The 22671-nt window shown below is 44.0% G+C and overlaps 1 protein-coding gene and 1 pseudogene across 2 annotated transcripts; both read right to left on the bottom strand.

Moving 5' to 3' along the window:
- Nucleotides 1-750: 750 nt before the first annotated feature.
- Nucleotides 751-1717, bottom strand: LOC107542526 (large ribosomal subunit protein P1 pseudogene; annotated as a pseudogene).
- Nucleotides 1718-12339: 10622 nt separating this feature from the next.
- On the bottom strand, nucleotides 12340-21054 carry NOLC1 (nucleolar and coiled-body phosphoprotein 1). Of its 2 annotated transcripts, none has more exons than XM_016220072.2 (13): nucleotides 20887-21054; nucleotides 18368-18423; nucleotides 18117-18259; nucleotides 17883-18013; nucleotides 17170-17335; nucleotides 15883-16007; nucleotides 15618-15759; nucleotides 15174-15302; nucleotides 14767-14877; nucleotides 14027-14671; nucleotides 13505-13611; nucleotides 13063-13155; nucleotides 12340-12897 (listed from the first exon to the last, which is right to left on the bottom strand). In XM_016220072.2, exons 1-13 carry the CDS (start codon nucleotides 21004-21006, stop codon nucleotides 12739-12741), a joined length of 2127 nt encoding a protein of 708 aa, XP_016075558.2. In that variant the 5' UTR covers nucleotides 21007-21054; the 3' UTR covers nucleotides 12340-12738. The 2 variants fall into 2 exon arrangements, with proteins under 2 accessions (XP_016075558.2, XP_016075560.2); XM_016220074.2 differs by having other exon boundaries at nucleotides 18117-18256.
- Nucleotides 21055-22671: the final 1617 nt, after the last annotated feature.

Below are 22671 nucleotides of genomic sequence, written 5' to 3'. Positions count from 1 at the left end.
AGAATTGTCTAATCACTTAGTTGTATACCTGAAACAAATATTATATTATGTGTCAACTGTTTAAAACAATCATGTTTTGCCCTGGCTGGGTAGCTCAGTTGGTTAGGCCGTTGTCCCCATACACCAAGGTTACAGGTTCAATCCCTGATCAGGACACATACAAGAAGCAACCATTGGCCCTGGCCGGTTTGGCTCAATGGTTAGAGCATCAGCCTGTGGACTGAAGGGTACCAGGCTTGATTCTGGCCAAAGGTAAACACCTTGGTTGCTCGGCCCCAGATAGGGCGGGTGTGGGAGGCACCCAATTGATGTGTCTCTCTCACATCAATGTTTTTCTCTCTCTCCCTTCCACTCTCTGTCTGAAAAAGCAATGGAAAAAATATCCTCCGGTGAGGATTAAAAATAAAAAGTCAATGAGGCCTGGCCGGGTGTGGCTCAGTGGTTGAGCGTCGACCTGGGATCCAGGCGATCGGGGTTCGATTCCCGGTCAGGGCACATGCCCGGGTTGAGGGCTGCAGCCAATCAATGACTCTCTCATCATTGACGTTTCTCTCTCTCTCTCCTTCTCCTTTCCTCTCTCTGTAATCAATAAAGATATATTTAAAAAAAAAAAAGCCAATGAATGCATAAATTAATGGAATAAATCCATTCTTTCTCGTCTTCTCTCTCCCTTCCTCTCTCTAAAATCAATCAACAAAAATAAATAAAAATAGATTAAAAAATCATGTTTTTCTCCTTTATTTTGTTAATCGGTGATTGTATCGAATAGATTATTTTTCCAGAGTTCAGCTTTTTATTGAATGTGTTACCAAGGAGGTTTAGTCAAAAAGACTAAAGCCCATGTCATCATCAGACTCCTCAGATTCTTCTTTCTTTGCCTCCGCTTTGCTCTCCTCAGCTGGGGCAGCGGTGGTGGAGGGGGCAGGCCTCCTGCTGGTGCAGCACTAGCTGCTGGGGCAGGTCCACCAGCCCCCACATTGCAGACAAAACTCCCAATGTTGACATTGTCCAGAGCCTTTGCAAACAAGCCTGGCCAGAAGGGTTCAATGCTTCTACGAACTGCTTTTGTGAGGACAGTGATCTTATCCTCTGTCACCTTCACCTTGTCACCTCATCATCATGCAGGATAAGGGCTGAGTAGATGCAGGTGAGCTCCGAGACAGAGGCCACGGTGGGGTGAGTCACCGAATGAAGTGAGGGCCTCCCCCCAACTCGGCCTTAGCTTCTGCGGAGGGACCAAGCACCTTAGCGGCAGCTGAGGAGAGGGACTCCAAAGGATTTTGAATGTTAAACCAATTTGTATCTCTTATAAGCACTATATAAGTGGGTTTGGTTTTTTGCTTTTTATATACAGTCTGATATTCTTTTTTATTGAAATGCTCAGACCATTTACATTTTATGTAATTACTGATTTTCTAGATGGGCTTCAAACTAGCATCTTGCTATTGTCTATTTTTTTCTACCTGTTCTTTGTTCCTCCTTTCTCATTTGCTTTTGGATTAATAAAGTAACTTTTGCTCCACTTTTTTCCTGTTTGGCTTTTTAGTTGGGCTTTCTTTTATTATGCTTCTAGCAATTACTTCAGAGATTATCATATGCATCATTACAAGAACTTACCTGCACTTATCCCACTTGAACAGTCAGTGTCAGCAGCTTGTGTATCCTGCTCTCTTCTTTTCCTTACTGTATTTGTTTTAACAGTTGCATCACATTTCATTGTGTGTGAAATATTATTGAAATAAGACCACAACTTTGGAAACATGACTTTGGCACTTACTAAGAAATCTGCATGCAAGAAGAAGTCAGAGGAGCTTCCACCAGTTAGAAGCTGGGCAGCTATCTATTTCGCCTCAGTTCTTAACACAGTGTTTTTATGGGTTCTCAAACAGAAGTCAACTCAGGACTTGCTGCCTCCTCAATCTGTTCAGAAATCATTTGTCCTCACAAGCAAATTTCAAAAGATTGAAAAAGGATTGCAGTATATATTTTGAAAAGGGGCAGAGGTACTAAGAGTAATTAAGATAAAATATATACTTGAAAAATGCTCTAACTGTACATTTTAAAAATAAGTGGAATCACAGTAAACAAGGTCAAAGTATACATCTAAAAGGAGATTCAAATATTTATTTGGAAAAAAAAAAGGAGTATTGTACTCAGAGTGTTTAACCTGTTGAATATGTGACTTACGAATTACTTTGATTAGGGGACTGGCAGATTTCCCTCATCAGAAACTGATATATTCATAGGCTTCTCCCCCCCATCCTCTGATGGGTCACATTTATAGCCACCCCCAAATCTCTGAGCTCTGATTCCAGGATCTCCCTTTACAGTTATTTCCCTAGGGGTCCTTAGAGGTGGGGTGGAGATATTGGTTATTCATAGAATCAGAACAGCTGCCAACAGCTCTGCAAGTCATCAGCTTTTGTTTTAACTGCTATTGCTGGTCTATTGGCTACTCTGATCCCTACTGTCACCCTGCTGCACACAAGCCAATGCCCACGTCACTGTCAATTAATCATGATGGGGCTAAGTCTTCTGCTGACCTCTTCTTTTCTTCAGTGTCATAGCTGCCTGGCTGGCCACTACCTCAGCAGCTGCAGTTGCTGCCAGCCTTCTCTGAACTGCCAATCTTTAGTGCTCAAAAGCCTCTGGACAATAGGGAAATTCCTCTTACTATGAAAACCAAAGGGATTCCTGGAGCAGAGATGTTGAGTTCCTAAGACTCAGGTCATTCTTTGGCACTGAACATACAGGCTGTCTGAGAGGTTCTGTCTGAAAGTGGTCAGGATTCCTGATCACCACAGGTCCGTAAAGTCCATAATGTCTAGAAAAACCAGTGAAGAGACATCATACCATTAAAGACACCTTTAATTGTAAAATAATAATTACTATTATCTATGTTTCCAGACTTTGTGGACACCCTGTATACAGACTAGAACCACTGCTCTTAAAAAAATCCAGCTCTGCTGTATGATCTAGTGGATTCCAGATTATTTATCTTTCAAGGTTTCCAATGATTCTGACTTTTTCAGAAGCTCTCAGGCCATATGGCAGCTTAAACATGAATTTAAATATGGGCCAGGTTCCAGTTCTTGCCTTACAGGACTCCTAGGCCTGGTGCATACCCCATGTATCAGTGTCTGTCAACATTATATGACCTTTTAAGAAGTGAGGAAGTCCTTCATAACTTGCTGGTGGTTTTATGAAATGGTGTAGACACTTTGAAAAGCAATCTGGCAGTGCCTCGGTATCTTAAACAGAGAGTTATCATATGACCCAGCAATTCCACTCTTACGTATATAACCAAGATAAATGAAACTAACAACCTGATATGATCTAGCTCTAGCACATCACTGGATAGAGTCCAAAGAATTACAAGAAAATTATAATGTTCATTATCTTGATTGTGGTAATGATTAAACCTCAAAAAATTTACATCTAAAATATGTGCAGTTTATTGTATGTCAATTAAACCTCAAAAAAGCTGTGGGGGGGGGAGGTAGAGAAAAAATAACTGACTAAAGCAAATATAACAATGTATTCTTGATTTTATAACTCGTTGAAGTAGATTCCAGCAAGTCCACCATTACTGACCAACTTACAAATGTGGTGGATCGACAAAGGAACCACTGAAAAACTTGAGAAGGAGGCTGCTAAGATGGGAGAGGGGCTCCTTTGAGTATGCCTGGGTCTTGGATAAACTGAAAGCTGAATGTGAGCATGGTATCACCATTGATATCTCCCTGTGGAAATTCAAGGACAGCAAGTATTTTGTGATCATCACTGATGTCCCAGGACACAGAGGCTTTATAAAAATACATGATTATGGGTACATCTCAGGCTGTGTTGGCTACAACCCTGACACAGCAGCATTTGTGCTAATTTCTAGTTGGAATGATGACAACAATCTGGAGCCAAGTTCTAACATGGCTTGGTTCAAAGGATGGAAAGTCACCTATAAAGATGGCAATGCCAATGGAATCACACTGCTTGAAGCTCAGGATTGCATCCTGCAACCAACTTATCCAACTGACAAGCCCCTGAGTCTACTACTCCAAGACATCTACAGAATTGGTGGTATTGGTACTGTGCCTGTGGGCTGAATGCAGACTGGTGATCTCAAACCAGGCTCAGTGGTCACCTTTGCTCCAATCAACGTTACAACAGAAGTCAAGTCTGTTGAAATGCATCATGAGGCTTTGAGTGAAGCTCTTCCTGGGGACAATGTGAGGCTTCAATGTCAAAAACATGTCTGTCAAAGATGTTCATCGTGGCAATGTGGCTGATGACAGCCAAATGACCCACCAATGGAAGAAACTGGCTTCACAGCTCAGGTGATTATCCTGAACCATCCAGGCCGTCAGTGCTGGATATGCACCCGTGCTGACTTATCTCCCAGCTCAGGTTGCTTGCAAGTTTGCTGAGCTCAAGAACAAGATTAATCATTGTTTTGGGAAAAAGTTGAAAGCTGCCTCCTTCATACCCCCCACTGGGGATCGGGCCCACAACTTGGGCATGGGCCCTGACTGGGAATCAAACAGTTATCTCCTGGATCATAGGTTGATGCTCAACTGCTGAGCCACGCCTGCTGGGCAGCCCAAAGTTTTTGAAACCTGGTGATGTTGCCATCATTGACATGGTTCCTGGCAAGCCCAGGTGTGCTGAGAGCTTCTCTGATTATTCTCCTCTGGGCCATTTTGCTGTTCATGAAATGAGACAGACAGTTGCTGTGGATGTCATTAAAGCAGGGACAAGAAGGCAACTGGAGCTGGCAAATCACCAAGTCTTCCCAGAAACCTCAGAAGGCTAAATGAGTATTATCCCCAATACCTGCCATTAGGGTCTTAATCAGAGGAGGAAGGATGGTCTGTTTGTCTCAATTGGCCATTTAAGTTTAATAGTAAAAGACTGGTTACTGACTACAATGCATGGTAAAACATTCAGAAGGAAAATGTTTTACCATTTGTTTTTTTTGTTGATAGTTTTTAAGTCATTAGTTTTTATAATCTGTACATTTTAATGGAAACAAATTGACCAAATATCTGTCACAAAATTTGAGACCCATTAAAACATAGTTTGATTAAAAAAAAAAAAGAGATGCTCTCCCTCTCTGGAGCACACCCACGCCTTTCCCTTTCCCCTTTTCTTCCCTCCAGGTGCATTGCCTTTGCCCTTCTCTCTCCTAAACTCCAAGAGCCCTTCTTTTGCTTCTGTAACTTGTTTCCTGAGCCTACCCAGCCCAGCTGGTTCACTTCTTCTACCTCTGTAACTTTCTGAATAAAGTTGAAAAAAGAAAGAAATGGAAGTATATGGTGGACTACTACACATCAGCAAGTCACAGGAGAATAAATACAGTTTTAAAATTATGTAAAACAAGATGACATATTTCTTAGGGATATGTATATATCTCAAAACTATATATATATACACCAAAACTATTAAGAAGTATGCAAATGATAAATATAAAATTCAGGATGCTTCAGGGGATGGGGAAGAGAGGAAAAGGGAGATGATTGGGAAGGGGCAGGAGTGAAAAATATTAACATTAGAGTGAAGTTTTAAGGGCCCTTCCCCTTGTATTTGTTGGATTATGGAATGCTTTGGGAGTGTGTCTCCAGATAGGGATACTGACAGTTCTGGAGAAAAGGTAAGTTGCGCCAAGTTACCTGTGAGTCCAAGGCAGGGCAGGAACTAGAATCCAGGACTCCACACTCCTGCTCTAATGCCCTTCTTACTATGCTGCTGACAATTATTCACTGGTGAGTCCCTGTTTTGTATTCTCAACCTGACCTCTCCACTAAGCTCCAGTAGTATAACTCTCCACTATTTTCACTTAGATATCTCAAAAGCACCTCAAACTAACATGTCCCAAGCCAAACTTTTCCAGTGTTCCTCACCCCCATGAAGGGCACCACCCTTCACCCAGTTCTCAGGCCTAAGTCATTCTTAATACTCTTCCTTACTGCTCCCCAACCTCTACTTTACCAAGTCCTGTTGAATTTATTTCCTAAGTATTTCTCAAATCCATCCACCTCTTTCCATCTTCTCTATCCTACTACCACTTTAATTCAGGTGACCAAATGATCTCCCACCTGGCCTATTTTAGTAGCGAAACGGCTCCAGATACCTTCAGTCTATTCTCCCAGTAGTCAGATTAGAGTTTTCAACATGCAAATCTGCTCATGTCACCAGACTTTAACACCATTCAGTGATACTGACAGAATATTTAATATCAACTGATTACTGTACTGATAACTCTTTCAGATGTAATAATAGAATTGTAGTTATTTATGTTTTTAAGGTCTTAATCTTTAGAGATACATGTGTTATTTATGGATATAATTAAAATATTGTTTTTACTTCAAAACAATCCAATGGGGAAGGGGTGGGTAAAGATATGGGCTGGGGCATTAGAGATGAAACAAGCTAGACCCTAGATTGATAAAAACTTGATAAGATGGGAGTTTATTATACTATTTATTCTCTCTACTGTGGTATATATTTGAAATTTTCCCTAATAAAAAAATTTTAAGACATACTTTTAAGACATACATATATACTCCATTATGGACTGAATGTTTGTGTCTCCCACAATGTGATGGTATGAGGAGGTGAAGCCTTTGGGAGGTAATTAGGTTTAGATGAGGTCATGAAGCTAGAGCCTCCATGATGGGACTAGTGCCCTTATAAAAGGACATCAGAGAGCTTCCTCTCCCTCTCTTTCTCTCTCCTTCCCCTGTGAGGACATAACAAGAAGCTATCTGCAAGCCAGGCGCAGAGAGCACTCTTAAGGAACCAAACAGGCCTGCATCTTGATCTTGGCCTTCCCAGCCTCCAGAACTGTGAGAAATAAATTTCTGTTGTTTAAGCCACCCAGTCTAAGCTCTTTTGTTATAGCAGCCCACGCTAACATACTCAAACACTCTTCAATACTTCCCTTTACCTTCAGACCAAAATCTTAAACATGCCTTACAAAGGCTATGCATGCTCAGGTCCCTCCCTACCTCTCTAGCCTCATCTTACATTGCTCTCCTCTTCACTCTGCCTTTCAGCTTCATAGACCTTTCAGTTTGGAGTTTCTGTCAAGCTCTCTCTCACCAAAAGGCCTTTACACGCTATTCCACGTAGCTGGAAATGCACAGGTATACTCATTCATCCTCACCGCTTTCACCTAAGTAACTCTCGCCTTACAGTCTCAGCTGAAACATCACTTACTCAGTAAAGGTTTTTATTACAATGGTGACCATGTCCTGACTTGCCTAGGATAGTCTCAGTTTAATTCCTGTTCATCTCTGCCTAACTATTAACAGCTCTCCCTTTCACTCTCAAAAGTTCCCCAGTTTATTTATATATATATTTTTATTGATTTCAGAAAAAGGGAGAGGGAGATGGAAACATCAATGATGAGAGTCATTGATCGGCTGCCTCCTGCATGTCCCCTACTGGGGATCGAGCTCACATCCCAGGCATGTACCCTCACCGGGAATCGAACTGTGACCTCCTGGCTCATGGGTTGACACTCAATCTCTGAGCCAAGCCAGCCAGGCAAAAGCATCCCAGTTCAGATGATAAGTTACATGGGCACCCTGTTTATGAGGAAGTCCTACCATCATATGGGTCAGTGCCCTGTTACATGTACTCATAGCTCTTTGCACCTTGCCTTCCATTGCACTGAAGTTTACATTTAGGCATTTATTTGTGAGGATTAATATCTTCGCCCCTCATTAGACTAGGTAAACTTTAGTACCTGGGACTGTCTGGTTTTTATTCATTCATGATTGTGTCTTCAACGTCTCTCACACAAAATCACATATTATGTGCCTGGCACATAGTAAGCACTCATATTTGCTGAATGTATGAATTTGTGTCTGATAGTCTAATTTATTGAAATACTGTACTCCTCCCACCCTCCAGCCCATTTCCAAGGTGGGAGCCTGGTGTTTGTTCTCAGTCCTGAGCTCTATAAGGGGATTATGTTGGGGGGTTGGGGGGAAGACAGGGGAAAAGTGCCAGGGCCTCTGACCATCCAGGCCTAGAAAGGACACAGGTCTACAGTTTACATAAGCAGTGGGGACCTGTGGCTGGTCCCCCTTATGGAAACTCTAGGGCCCTGTAGAACCTGAGGGGAAAGTTGGAGGTTCCATGGTGAACATCCTCTATAAGCCATGCTGCCTGCCATGGGCTGTCAGGTAACAGGTGGCCTCTCACAGATAACCAGGACCAGAGACCAGAAGGAAGGGCCTCCTCTCTCCACACTCCAGAACAAAGGTCCTCAAATGAGGGCCTATGTCTTATTCATCTTATGGCTTGTATCCAAAAGCTCATGGCAGGTTCTCTAAGTTTGCTGAATATAACTGGAATTAATGACATCAGGCTTCAACTAAAGCCCAGTTCAGCTTCTTGTAGTGGGCAAAAGCCCCACCTACTGGCCTCTTCAGAAACTGCAGACAGCTTAAGCAGGCTCTGCAGGGAGCCCAGGGTAAGGGAACTCAGTAGTTACTAGGAACTTTGCTTTCCCGGCTATATTAGCACCAGAAACATTGCACTGGACTATCGATCCCCTAAAATTCCCAGGGGGACAAAATAAAGTACTAACCCCTGACCTGGCCATTGGCATTGAACTTTCAGTCAGACTTAGCATTATCTTGCCCCTACCTTACACACTCCCTCTTGATCCATCTTAAAAGGCCTTCTCGCACTGGAAAAATGTCCTCTTCCTTACATAGTATGTTAAGCTGTTACTCTCCTCAGAGTCCCGAGCCAAGGTTAGCCACCTCTTTTCTTCCTTGTCCCCTTTGGGGTGCTACTCTGGCCCTTCGTGACAGGACTCAGCACACTGTATGGAACTGCTCCCATGCCCAACTTCCATTAGACACTGAGCTCTGAGTTCTATTGCTGGTACATAGTAGGCAAAAATGTTGAATACAGGTCAAGTCTCAAGGTGCCACTAAGTTGCAACTTTATCAACCCTAAGCAAGTCATTCAATACTCAGCTATTTCCCCAGTTCTCAAATAGGGGCAATTTGCCTCCAGGGGATAGCTGGCAATATCTGCAGCACTTTGGGTTGTCCAAACTGGGGGATGATACTGGTATCTAGTAGATAGAGGCCACGGATGCTGCTACACATGCTACAACACACAGGACAGTCCTCCATAACAAAGAATGATCTGGTCCAAAATGGCAATGATGCCAAGGGTGAGAGACCCTGATTAGTTAATATGCACCTAACAGGGTTGGGTTGCAGTGAGGATATAACCTGCATAGCACAAACCTACAAAGGGTGTAGGACAGTATCCTGCCTTGTGTGATTTGCTGAATTTGTGGATTTCAGCAATAGTGCCAGAACCCATCAGTAATAGGTGGGAATTCCAGATCCCTCACAAAACTAAAGTTTCTAAGAAATAGGATTAATTCTGCGTGTCAATCCTTGGCATCATGAAGATGCTAAACACACGACAAACAAAAAAACCATGGTTATTGACTCTGCTCCAATTTGAGCCTTTGTTGAAATGGCATGTTGCACATCACAAGGGCACCAAGGAAAGTAATTCCCCAAATCCTCTTTTACTGGGCAATGTGGCAGTCACAGAGTGCTTACAATGTACCAGGGACCGAGCTAAATGCTTTGGATAAATTCTGTCCTTCCAACAACCCTCTGGAGCAGTCAGATTTTACAGACGAGATGAGAAAATACTCTCTCATTTTAAATATGACAAAGTAGACTCAGAGACATTAAACAATTTCCTAGTAAATGCTGTTAGACAATTTGCTAAACTGCCTCATTTATATAAGACATTAGCTGCATATATGTAGCAGGTTCAGATTTGCAAGGCCTAATGAAAAAGGAGGTCTGTTAAGTTAAAAAAAAAGCAAACAAGACTGGGAAAAATTGTGCTTATAAAATGCAAAAGAAAAAACAGTAAGCCATAGCTTTAAACAATAAGCAGTAAACTTATAAATTATTCATCTAAGGAGGAAAGTTAATGCATGTATATTACGTTACATTTTAAGATGAAAAGCACCTAAAAAAACAAATATTTGCAATCTACGATATGGGCAAAATACTAAAATAACAAACAGTACGAATAAGATATTAATTTAAATAATTTATGCTACTTCCAGTGGGGTACCATGCAGTCATTAAAAATGAGCTGTTGTGTTCTGTTATGAAATTATCTCCAAAGTTATGAAACACCGCATATAGCAAGCTACCCCATTTGTGTAAGGAAAAGTAAGAAGATGAGAGGATGTACAAAGTACAAAGAAACTCTCTTTAGGAGACACAGGAATCATGTCCAAGGAAACGGAGCTAAGAAGAGACAGAAATTTAATTTTCACTTTATACGGATTTAAAAAGAACATTAGAAAATGGAACCATGAAAGAAAAAAATATCAATTCACTTTTTCCAGATACTTTTAGATCAGTGGATTTCAACACTGGTTGCTTGTTAGAATCACCTGGGAGCTAACATGCAGGCCTCACCAGAAAACACCAGTGTCTAACTCAACCTGTCTGAGGATGGGGCGCTGGATGTCAGTGTTTTTAGAAGTGCCTCAGACGATTCTAATTTTTAGCCAGTGTTATGAAATCACTGATTTATACGAAGGCTTAGCAAACTTTTTCTGCCATATTTTTTTTCTTAAGCCCTTTAAAAATGTAAAAACCATTCTTAGCTCCTAAATAATACAAAAAACAAGCCATGGGCTGGGCCAGCGTGGCTCAGCAGTTGAGCCACTGACCTATGATCCAGGAGATCCTGGTTTGATTCTGGTCAGGGCACATGCCCAGGTTGCGGACTTGATCCCCAGTAGGGGGTGTGCAAGAGGCAGCGATCAATGACTCTCTCATTGTTTCTCTCTCTCCCTCTCCCTTCCTCTCTCTGAAAGCAGTAGAGACATAAAAAAAACTACAAAAACAAGCCATGGACTGGAACTGGCCCATAGGCCATTTTGCCAACCCCAATTTAAACTACACACACTGGCTGGACTACTGCCTGGAAAAGGCACCAGGAGACAAGGTATGGCCAAGCCTAAGGCGGCTCTGCAGTGAATTTACAGGTCTGGACCCCAGCCCTCTAACTGGCACCCAAGTTGTTCTGGTTTGAACAGGAGGTGGGAGGGTTTTGGATTCACAATAAAACTCGCAAGACACATTAGAAACCAACCAGTTTATTATTTTGCAGTAAGTAAGATGTATAACTTTTACCATGCAGACTGAAACACCTATGTCAGCGTGAACAACGCATTTTCTTCCTAGAGGCAGTTACATGGAAAACCAGGTTATCATCAGGTTATTTGGCAAGTATGGAATCCAAAAAAGGGAAGGTTAATTTTAAGACCTACACCTTGTCCATGAAACTGGAGCACACTTTCCCACCTCAGGAACAGCCCAGCCTCCAGAGAGTTTGTTGACTCTTCCCTATTGTGCTCTGGCTGAGCACTGCCAACATGTCCTACAGCTTTATGGTCAGCGAGCTTAACCTAGGAGTCACAGCTCTGCTCACTGGTTTTTATTGTTACCTCCACCATTACTGACAGTTAAGGTTTTGAAGGGGGCACATCAATTGCTCCTGTGTACCAACTACAAAACACAATTATCCTGTTGGGATGCTCTCCCAAACCCATTCTATTCAAGTTTTACCAGATAATATGCTTTGTAAAGGTTCTTCCCAACTCCACTAGCACACACATAGGTGACCTATAAAATCACCTGACTAACATTACCTAATTCCTACTGAGGACTGAGGTTATTATAGTTTTTCCTCTCCACTTTCTTGATCAGTGATTCCTAACCATGTAGGAGTTAATGAAACTAATTTTGTGTCACCACTGCTACCAAGACAGACATACCAAGTGATATGTACTTTCCAGATTAAATTAATGTTATTTTGTTCTCTAAAATGTAAAAAAGTCAGATGATGTAGTTCTCAATTTAGTACTCAACACTGTTAAGGGTCAAGTCATCAAAATAAGTCTTTGAATAGAAAAGTTTATGCTTTCAAACTAAAAAACGTATTGCAAATATCATTACGTAATAATGATAAAATTACAGAAAACAAAAATATTCAGACTGACTCCCCAACATTCACACACAGTAATTTTACCTGTAACAAAACAGTGAATTTTATCCCCCAAAGTAGCTATGTCCATGCTGGCTGAACTATGTTCAGTCCTAGACACCATGAATGAAGAAGAACTACACAGTACATGCTTAACAGACATATACATTAGCCATTCTTGCTGCCCCGCTCCAGGGCTGAGGGTAGGAGGGATGAAATGTGGGTATGTGCACTCACGTAGGCAGGACTCTCCAATTATAAAAATCCATACATGTGACCTTTACTATGTCATGGGCAATAGCTTTAATCTGCAGGAACACACCTCCGAAAATCACAACAAAAATCAATAGGAAATGATTTAATAGAAAATATACAAATTTCTCAGTATGAGGATTTCCACAGAACAGGGAGAAGGGGATAACAACTAAAACTAATTTTTCTTTAAAAAGAACACTCCCCTTACCTTGTCCTTGCTACTCAACACTCACAAACAAATTTGTACAAAACTACAAACACAGAAAAGGACCAGAGAGGATGTTCCGATACAAAGTCTTCAGATCTATTCTATACCACTGTCCTTACCAATACCTTCCCTAATAGAGCTGAGAGCTCCCAGGTCCACTGGGGAAAGTAAGTAGTCTCGGATCATCACCCCTGCTTTGCTAGGATGGCCACAGGTCACTCACTGTCAAACTTAATCGAATTAACCTGGACAGAGATGGAGCCTCCCCTGTAACTGCCCCGCTTCTTCTTGGTCTTCTCATGCCGGAAGGATTTGCCTTTGGTGAACTTCAGGACCTGATTGGCTCGTTCCCCCCAGTCTCCAGCTGCACCTCGCTGGTGAGTACAGAGAGGTGGTTAACACATAGGACCCCAGAGCCCTGCCTGTCATGTTCTTTTTTCTGCTCAACACAATCTGAACCCAGCTTCCCACAAATCTGAATCAAAGCTGTTCTCTCTTCCACCCAACCCCACTCAAGAATGGAGAGCTCCCTCTCTCACCTTGGCATCAAAGGAGTTGTCTGCCACTCGAGCATCTACCTCAATTTCCTCCTCCCGGATCCTTCGGAATGGGGATGATGCCCTTTTTTCTGCCTGAAGGATGAAGTACGAAATTAAAGATGGAGTGGGCAGTTAACAGAAAAGCCTTCCCAAGCAACACACATGTGCACGTGAGAGCAGGAAGAGCTGTCAAGATGATTCCAGGTTGTTCTTTGTGCTCGCTAAAGGCTAGCTCCCCATTATCACTTCTAAAATCTAATACCCCATTCCCTCATTTCTCCTTTGTCCAAATGTCTTTATACCCAATGTTGCCTCACAATCTTTGAAATTTTCATGTGTATGTGAATTAAAATTTGATTTCCTTGTTAAAAAAAATAATAAATAATAATAATAATGATAATAATAAAGGATGTTTTCCTGAGAGGAAAATAAGACAACTTACTTTCTTCCTTTTTGGAAATGTATTGGGGGTCTGAGGCTTTATTTTCTTGGTTTGAGGAGTCTCTGCCTCCACAGTAGCCTCATTCTGCTTTCGCTTCTTTCCTAAACCTACAAAAAAAGCCAGACTCAGACCAGTTTCCTGTTCCTCTGCTCAAAGTTGTCACACCACGGGCCTGCAACTGGAACCTAATCGTTTTGCCTCCTCTCCCTACTCCAACCCCAAGAGTATATATCCCATCCTAATTTGGGATGGGGAGCCTGGCCAGTGTGACTCAGCAGTTGAGCATCAATCTAGGACCCAGGAGATCATGGTTCGATTCCCAGTCAGGGCACATGCCCAGGTTTGGGCTCAATCCCCAGTCGGGGGTGTGCAGCAGACAGCCGATCAATGACTCTCATCATTGATGTTTATCTCTCTCTCTCCTTTCTTCTCTATGAATCAAAAAAGAAAAAAAATCAATTAAGAACAAACCAACTAATTTGGGGTGGGGAATCCCAGGGGGCAGCTTCTTTGGATACAGACCTGGCTTAGAAACTGCCACTGCTGCCTTGGTCTTGTCTTCCTCCTCACTGCTGTCCCTATCTGCTTTTCCATTCTGGGCAGTCGGTGTAGAGGTGCCATTAGTTTTGGGGGCTTGTGGCCTAGGAGTACCCTTGCCCTTGGGTTTCTCCTCCTCCTCCTCCTCTTCACTGGAGTCATCAGAAGAACTGCTGCTGCTCTCGGCCTTTACTGCCTTTGTGGAGGCTGGCTTGGAAGGGGCTACAGCTGCTGTCTTCTGTGGCTTCTTTTTAACTGGGGGTTTAGATGTCTTCTCTTCCTCCTCTTCCTCACTGCTGGAGCTGTCTGAATCAGAGCTGCTATCCTCACCACCCTGAGAGGCCTGTTTGGCAGGCACAGACAGAGCTGCTTTGGCCATCACCTTGGGCTTAGGGGTAGCCACAGTCTTCTTCGTCTTTTCCACCTCCTCCTCACTAGAACTGCTCTCTTCCTCGCTGGAGCTGCTATCAGCCTTTCTGGTCAGAGGCTTCTGGCCACTGCCTGCAGGCTGCTTGAGCGTTGTGGCTGGTTTAGCTGCAGGCTGCTTGGGAGTGGCAGCCAGCCTACTTGAGGGATTCTTGGTGGTAATGGCTGGCTTGGCAGGAGCTTCATCCTCAGAACTGTCTGAGTCTAGACATGAAGAGAATAAAATGAATAGCTCCCCAAATTGGACTGAGGAGAGCCCCTGGAGCTCCCCCTGTCCGGAAGGTCTCCATATGCCTTACCTGAGCTGTCTGACGAGCTCTCTGCTGCCTTCTTTGCTGGAGCTGGTTTAGTGGCTGCTTTAGAGATGACTGGCTTAGCTGGTAGTTTCTTTTCTTCTTCAGAGCTTGAATCTGGAGAGAATCTATGGCATTAGGCTATGCCCAGAGTCCCGACCCAAACAGGAGCAATAAAAAAGGATGCATAACTGGCTGGTGTAGTTGGAGCATCATCCCATATACCAAAAGGTGGCAGGTTCGATTCCCAGTCAGGGCACCAACAAAATTTTTTAAAAATATATATGTATATAAAGGATGAATAGACTACAGAGTTTTAGCCCTGTCTTGCTTCAGTGAAGAGGGACAGAACATTTCCATCTTCCTATTCCTCAAACATTCCCCAGACCTACTCACCACTGGTGATGACTCACCAGACTCATCACTGCTGTCGTCACTGCTGTCCTCAGGCTGTTTCTTCTCTGCAGCTTTCTTGGGAGCCTGGGTTCCTGGGGACTTCTTGGGTGGGGGAGCAGAAGGCGGGGGTACTGAACTATAGGGACCTATTTAAAAAGGGAGAGTGTGGTGGTTTTAAAATATGTACATAAATTCTTTGATACCTCTCCCTTTTAGAAATGGAGCTTAACCCCTTCCCCTGTGTGGGTTAGAATTAGTGACTCATTTTCCATCAACAGAATATGGCAGGGATGCTGACATGTCTTTTTTGAGTCTTGGTTATAAAAGACACTGAGTCTTTTTCCTTTCTCTGGAAGAAACTAGCTAGCATGTCAAGCAGTTGTACGGAGAGGTCTACAGAGGTCCTCCTGCACAAAGGCCCTGGTAATAGTCATGTAGCTTGACTCCCCATGTCCAGGCACCTGGTTTTTTCTTCACAGGCTTTTTCTGCTCCTCCTCTTCCTCCTCCTCACTGGAGGAGTCCTCACTGCTGGAACTCTTTTGGGCAGGGGTGGCAGCTGCTTTCACTGGGGCTGTGGCCACCACTTGCTTTTTAGGTACAGTCTGTATCATACAAGAAAATCAGTTACCACAGGAAAATGTTGACCCAACCAATCCTACCAAGAAATGGAGACTGCCCCTTCACCCCCAGACCCTCTCTTCCCTTGTAGAATTTATGGCCCAGACCTTCTTGGAGACGCCTGCTGCCTTCTCCTCCTCCGAGTCATCGCTGCTGCTACTGCTGCTGCTGCTGCTACTACTGCTAGCTACTTTACCATTCGCTACTTTAGGTGCTGCTCGAGCAGGTGTGCCTAAGAAAAAAGAAATAGTGTAAGAAGTAACAAGAAATTAAAGGACTACAAAAACCTTCCTATTAGCTCAGAACTTAGGAGTCTTATCAATTCTCCTGCCTTTAGAGCAGGCATGAAGGATATTACTGTGGTTTACTCTATCAAAGGATGTCTTTCCTGCCCAATGTCAGGAGTAAAACTATTATATCTTTAAAAGTGATATGATGAAAATAATTTAAATACGGCCCTGAAGTCTTTCACTCCACCTTCTAGAGGAGCTACTATAAATCATAACCTAATCTCACCCTGGCTGGTGGTGCTCAGTGGTTAGAGCATCAGCCCACACACCAAAGGGTCACAGGTTGGATTCCAAGTCAAGGTAACATACCTGGGTTGCAGGTTCGATCCAAGGCCCTGGTAGGGGTATATATGGGAGGCAACCAATAGATGTGTCTCTCTCACATCGAGGTTTCTCTCTCTCTCCCTGCCACCCTTCCCTCCCTTCTACTTTCTTTGAAAGTCAATGGAAAAAATATCCTCCTGTGAGGATTAAAAAAAAAAAATCATAACCTAACCTTCACCACAGGAAAATTACAGAAAAAAATAAAACTTCTCACTTGTCCTATGGAATAAAGGCATAGGAAGAAAAATGGTATTGAAAAGCACAAAGAACAGAGGTGTAAGTGGTCATAGCAAAATGGGATTCGTGGGAACAAACAATGTCTACGAAATGCAACTAAAGAACGACAAACTGATACTATTTTTTAAACATTTTCCCTTGCTGCAAACTGTTTCTCTAGTCACTAGCCCTCAATTATGTAATCTTTTACTCTAATAGCTTCTTTTAAAAACATAACACTAGGTCCTGGTCAGGTAGCTCAACTGGTTAGTGTAGTCCCTAAACACGAAGGTTGTAGGTTCGAACCCTGGTGAGGGCACACACAGGAAACAACCAATGAACGCATAAATAAGTGGAAAAACAAATCAATGTTTCTCTCTCTCCCCCTTCCTCTCTCTAAAACAAATAAAATTACAAATAAAAAAATATATAACACTAATCAATACCTCTAGTTCAACAATCAGTACCATTTCACCCCTGTGCTGAATGAGCAACTTAAACACCCATCCCCAGAGCAAGCTGGTCCCTGGCTTGGCCTTTTGGAAACAAAAACAGAAACAGTACCTGGTTTGGCTGGGGCTTTAGCCTGAATTTTAGTTGCCACAGGTGGTGTCTTTGTTTTCTGGTTCTTTGGTGCCTCATCCTCTGAGCTTGAGTCAGAATCGGAATCAGAGCTCTCAGCCTTCTTAGGAGGAGTTTTGACTGCCTTGGCTTGGGGCTTAACTTCCTTCTGTGAGAAAATACACAATGAAAAGATTCAGCAAGAGCTTCTGGGTACCTAGGGGCATCCTAAAGTAAAGAGCTTCCTAGGCTCCTTTTATTTTGGGGGGGCTAAGAGAGCAGTAGGGGCGAGGGAAAACTAAGCAGGACAGCACATGAAAAGGACAACAAATTCCTAAGAAACAAAAAGTTTCAGCCACATGATCTACTGGCCCCGTCCCTACCATTCCTGTCTAGAGCTTCCAACACCCGTCTACAAAACACTCTCTTACTCCTGGAGTCCTAGACAGTGTCCCAGAGAAACCCAATACGTCTAGGGAAGCAGAATGGCTTGATCTCTTCTAGATTCAGAGTCTAACTTCAACCTCACACATCCTTTTCAAACCTCATACTTCTATTTCAAACCTCATACTTCTATCACATCTCTAAAAGTCCCCAGATTTCCTACCCCATAATCACCTGCCCACCACCAGGTTTTGGTCACAAGCTAGAAGCCAAGACTTCAGGTTTCTTCTTTCCAATCCCGTAAGGAACCCTTTTCCTTCCCAACTGCGAACCTTGACAGGCCTCTTCTGTTTGTCCTCTTCCTCCTCCTCCTCACTGGATTCTTCACTGCTGCTGCTCTCTGACGCTCTGGCTACAGCCTTTCCGGGATGCTGAGGCAGACTGGCACGTTTGGCAGGTACAGCTGAACAACAGCACAGGTCCCACTAAGAGTCAGCTATGCAGTATAGGCAGATTAAAACTCCTTTTCCCAGAACTGCTAACCCCAACTCCCTGCCAGGCTTTACCAGCTTTCTTAGCTGGAGGCCCTTGGGCTTTTTCCTCCTCACTGCTGTCTTCACTGCTCTCACTGGATGAAGTCTTCTTCTTAGCCTTCTTAGTCACTGGCCCATTTGCTTGTAACTTCCGCTTTGGAGCTTTAGTGGACCTGCTAAAGTAGATCAGGCTAACTTCTTGATCAGGACCTTCCCAAACCAAGAAACACAGCCCAGCCCACTTGAGGGGAGAAAATAGCCACAGTGGTATAGGGATGACTTACGTGAGCCAAAAGCTATATATGTCCAAGAGGGAAGAGGCATTGGCATCCTGCTGCGTCTGCAGGAGAAAAGGCAAAGAGCTGAGTAAGAAAATTTTATCCTGGTCATTCTAGGGGAGATCAGATTTGTGTTACTGTCTCATTAAAAGTGACCTGTTTTGCTGTGGCTGGTGTGGCTCAGTTGGTTGAGCCATGTCCAGTGCACAGAAAGGTCGCCAGTTCGAGTCCCAGTCAGGGCACATACCCAGGCTGCAGGTTCGATCCCCAGTTGGGGTGTGTAGAGGAGGCAAATGAGTGATGTTTTTCTCTCACATAGCCATTTCTCTTTCTCTCTCTCCCTGCCCTCCAAAATCAATAAAAAAAACATTTTTTTTAGTGACCTATTTAGCCCTGGCAGGTATGGCTCAGTTTGGTTAAGTGCGGTCCCACACACCAAAAGGTCTCCAGTTCGATTCCAAGTCAGGGCACATACCTAGGTTGCGGGTTCAGTCCCCGGTCGGGATGCTTATAGGAGGCAACTGATTGATGTTTCTCTCTCATATCAATGTTTTTTTTCTCTCTCTTCCCTCCTCTCTAAAAAAATCAATAAAAATATTTTTTCTAAAAGTGACCTATTTTGCACCTACTATAGTTCATACTAATATTACAGCTTCAACCCAGTCAAAGTGGCTCAACTGGTTGAGCATTGTCCTGTGCACCCGTGCACCAAAGGGTTGCCAGTTCGATATCTAGTTGGGGGTGCATGTCCGAGTTATGGGTTTGATCCCTGGTCGGGGCGTGTACGGAAGGCAGCCAATTGATGTTTCTCTCCCTACCCCCCAAGCACGTTCTCGGGTGAGGATTAAAAAAAAAGAAAAAAGTTACAGCTTCATATGACTTTTTCTACTTGCACAAATTAGAAGAAAAACATTTTACTTATGTATTTCCCAATATGTGGTATAAAATACTTGGGCTATTCCTATAGTTTCTGACATCATCTATCCTGTTTATACAAGAGAGTGTTTGCTGCAATGTGGTTCATAATACCAAATCACCAGAAACCAGCCTCCAAGAGAAGATTGGTAAAAAGCTACATCATGTACACAGTACAAAATTGCATCCAGCTACTAATTACACTGATATATATTATTAACTGGTGAAATAAGAATGTCAAGGCATTGCAGTACACACAAGAGTACAGGCTCAGAGTTAGAGGGGTATAGATGTGAAGTTTACCTCTGCCAGTTATTACTGGGTGACTGTGAGCAAATTATGTAATTTTTCTGACTGTTTTCTTCTTTGTAAGATGGAGATAACACTATACACCTTAAGTTGAAAAGGTAAGAGATAAGGCATATAAAGTATTTAGCACCTGGGAAAAGCATCTGGCCCTTATAAGCCCTCCACTAAGATTAGTTTTTGCCACATAAAAAAAAATCCTAATTCTGAAAGGCCGAATTGCATCCAGCCCATTGTGGAAACATTCTTTGTGGCCTCCCTAACTGTCAATTCTAACAGTTCCAATATAAAAACAGTCATATCTGATCACATAGCAGGCTAACCCAGCTTAAGGAAGTCCTTTCTGAGGCTGATGTGATTCTCTCCTTGTGCAGCCTGATTCTGTCACTAAGAACAAGTCTATCTTCTTAGTTCAAGGCCAAGGCTCCCAAAGCCTTCTACCCTCTCTCCTGTTTGACCATGCAATCATGTCTGCTTCTTTTGAGATGCATATTCCAAACCTTTCACTGACCATCCTGTTACCAAAACTATAATAACAGCTTTCACTCCTTGATGAGCACCAGGCACTGGGATTGCCACTTTGTATATATATATATATTACTAAAACTCACAAAAATTCTAAAAAGTGGATGATGATATCCCCATAGAAATAGAAACACTCAGTTTAATCAAGATGCCTCGGTCATACATCTTTAAATGAACCGCAGAGCCTGGTCCCAAACCTATTTGATTTCACAAATCAAAGATCCAAGCTCACTGCTATGGTGGCATGGTAGAGCTCTGATGCTCAATGATGCTTCAGCATAATTAAAAGCAGAACCCTGCCTCTACTCTTGTCCTTTTTCTTCTTTACTACGGAAAATCCCACTCCTCTAAAGCAATTTTACTTATTTTTGAGTCCCCAGTAAATTCCATTGAGAGTTAAGGTCAAGTCACACTTTGCACCAGCCAACGTAAAGCCGAAGGAACGAGGAGCCTCCAATGCCTCCGGTGGGACTGGGTGCTCCCTCTTCGAGTGCTCCCGCTTCACTGCACTCCGCCACCCACGTGATCTGGGCCACGCGGGTCCCACGCTGCCGCCACTGCACCGCTCACCAGGAAAAAAGCAACAAGATTCAGCACTACCTAGTCAGACCTCGTGGACACCAGGCTTTCTCGGTCACGGCAGAGAACTCGGCACAAAGGCCCCGCAGACACTGGGCTGGCGGACCGCAAGGACCTCTCTACCTGGAAACCTAAGCATGTCTGGGCCCGGAGCCCTGTGGTCATCGCATCCCCACCCGTGCCCCAAACCCGGGACTCACAGCGCCTGTTGCCTTGGCGAACTTATTGGCCACCTCCGAGAGTTGGTTATCGCGCAGAAAGCGGAGCACGAGGGGATACAGGTCGCTGGGAACCACGCGGCGTAAGCCGGCGTCCGCCATCCTCTGGGCAATACGCGTCACTACCGTTGCCGACGCACACAACTCAGGAACTCTGGAACCCGGAGAGATGGGGACGCACCCTGAGACGTCATCGCGCCGCGCGGGCGCACAGCGGAAGGGACGGACGCGCTCCGCAGGATGTCCCGCCTCCACCTAGGAGGGGTCTTGGCAAAATCAGTAAGCTCTTTCCGTTCCCACGAGCGTGGCCATCTTGGTAAGGGCGGAGCCCGCGGTCCGCCACTTGTGGAGGCGCAGCCTGACGTCAGGGGTCACGCCCTCAGATGGCGGGAAAGCTCCGGACTTCCCGCGCCCTGCCTTTCTCTGGAAGTACCTTTACTCCGAGCCACCGTTTCCTGCTCCCTAGGTGGGATTCGCATTGCAGAGAAATGAGTGGACCGGCGGGCTCGAGCTGTCCTTGGACTCTCTAGACTTAGTCGCAAGATCTCCCAACGCCCCTATCCTGTCAGTGGATTTCCACCCTTCATCTTCACTGCCTCCCACACCCACAGCGACCCTTTCTCAGCTACCACCCCAGCCGGTTGGACTTTCACCTTCACTACAGAGGATACTTCGGATCATCCGTCGTAGAGGCAGGGCTTTGATCCCCCAAACTGAGACAGGCTTGTAAGCCAGGACAAGTGGAATAGGGAACTGCAACAGATAATCTGCCAAGCAGTTTACAACCATCTAGCAAATGGCAAAAGCCTATCTTTCCTAAACCAAGGACACTTAACAGTAAATGGCTTGTACTTCTGCCCAATCAGAGGGTAAATAGCTCAAATGACCCTACTCAGGGAGAGAACAGAAATCCAATTAGTGCCATTTGTGTAAACCACACCCAAGGACAGATCAAGAGAATAAATCTAATTTTGGCACAGCAGCATACAACTGATGAATATTCTATTGCGATCATCCCCTAACACCTCCCTTAAACTCTCAGCCTTTAAAAACCCTCAAAATGAAGGTCCCAGAGTGCTCTCCCTCCAGGAAGCATGCCTTCCTCTTTCCCTTCCCTCTCTTCTTCCCCCACAGGCATGCATCTCCTACCTCTAAGGGACTCCCACAAGACTTGCATCCAGGGAGTAATGGGCAGCGGCAGCTCATCCCAGGCTAACCCCCAGAACCTATCCCAAGGCCCACTTTTCTCTGACTTATCAAGCCAAAGCAGCCCAGCCTAGTCTCTCTACTGTTGCTGCTTCTATCCCAGGCCCTACCTTGTTTCACTGTCCTCAGCTTTAATAAACGTCCTCTAAAAATCACCTGGACTTGTGTTGTGAAATCCTTCCTGTATGAAGTCAAGAACCCACAAACTACCAGCCAGCCCTAGGCAGGCTGGCTCAGGGCCAGGTCCCCTTACTGGTTACAAAACCGCCCCTTCCCCCATTATGTCTTGCCCATGAAACCCTATCCTTTTTTTTTTTTTAAAGGGAAGAATTAATACTTTGTTGTCATTTATAATCAAATAGCAGTGGAATATAAAATCTCTATGCTTGATCTTTCTTTTATGTAAATAAAAAAAATTACGGCCCAGCCAGGCATGGCTCAGCAGTTGAGCATCGACCTAGGATCCAGGCGATTGGGGTTCGATTCCCAGTCAGGGTACATGCCCAGGTTGCAGGCTCGATCCCCAGTTGGGGGCGTGCAGGAGGCAGCCGATCAATGACT

The sequence above is a fragment of the Miniopterus natalensis genome, chromosome 14 (genome assembly GCF_054644295.1).
Source record: "Miniopterus natalensis isolate mMinNat1 chromosome 14, mMinNat1.hap1, whole genome shotgun sequence".
NCBI lineage: Eukaryota > Metazoa > Chordata > Mammalia > Chiroptera > Miniopteridae > Miniopterus > Miniopterus natalensis.
This window is presented reverse-complemented; position numbering and strand designations above follow the sequence as displayed.

Coding starts and splice junctions, on each gene's coding strand:
- NOLC1 (XM_016220072.2), bottom strand. CDS start 21,006: ATGGCGGACGCCGGCTTACGCCGCGTGGTTCCCAGCGACCTGTATCCC. Junction 13,612..14,026: donor AGTGGCAGTTTCTAAGCCAG/GTCTGTATCCAA, acceptor CTTTTTTTGTAG/GTTTAGGAAAGAAGCGAAAG. Junction 12,898..13,062: donor ACAACTCCTTTGATGCCAAG/GTGAGAGAGGGA, acceptor TGTACTCACCAG/CGAGGTGCAGCTGGAGACTG.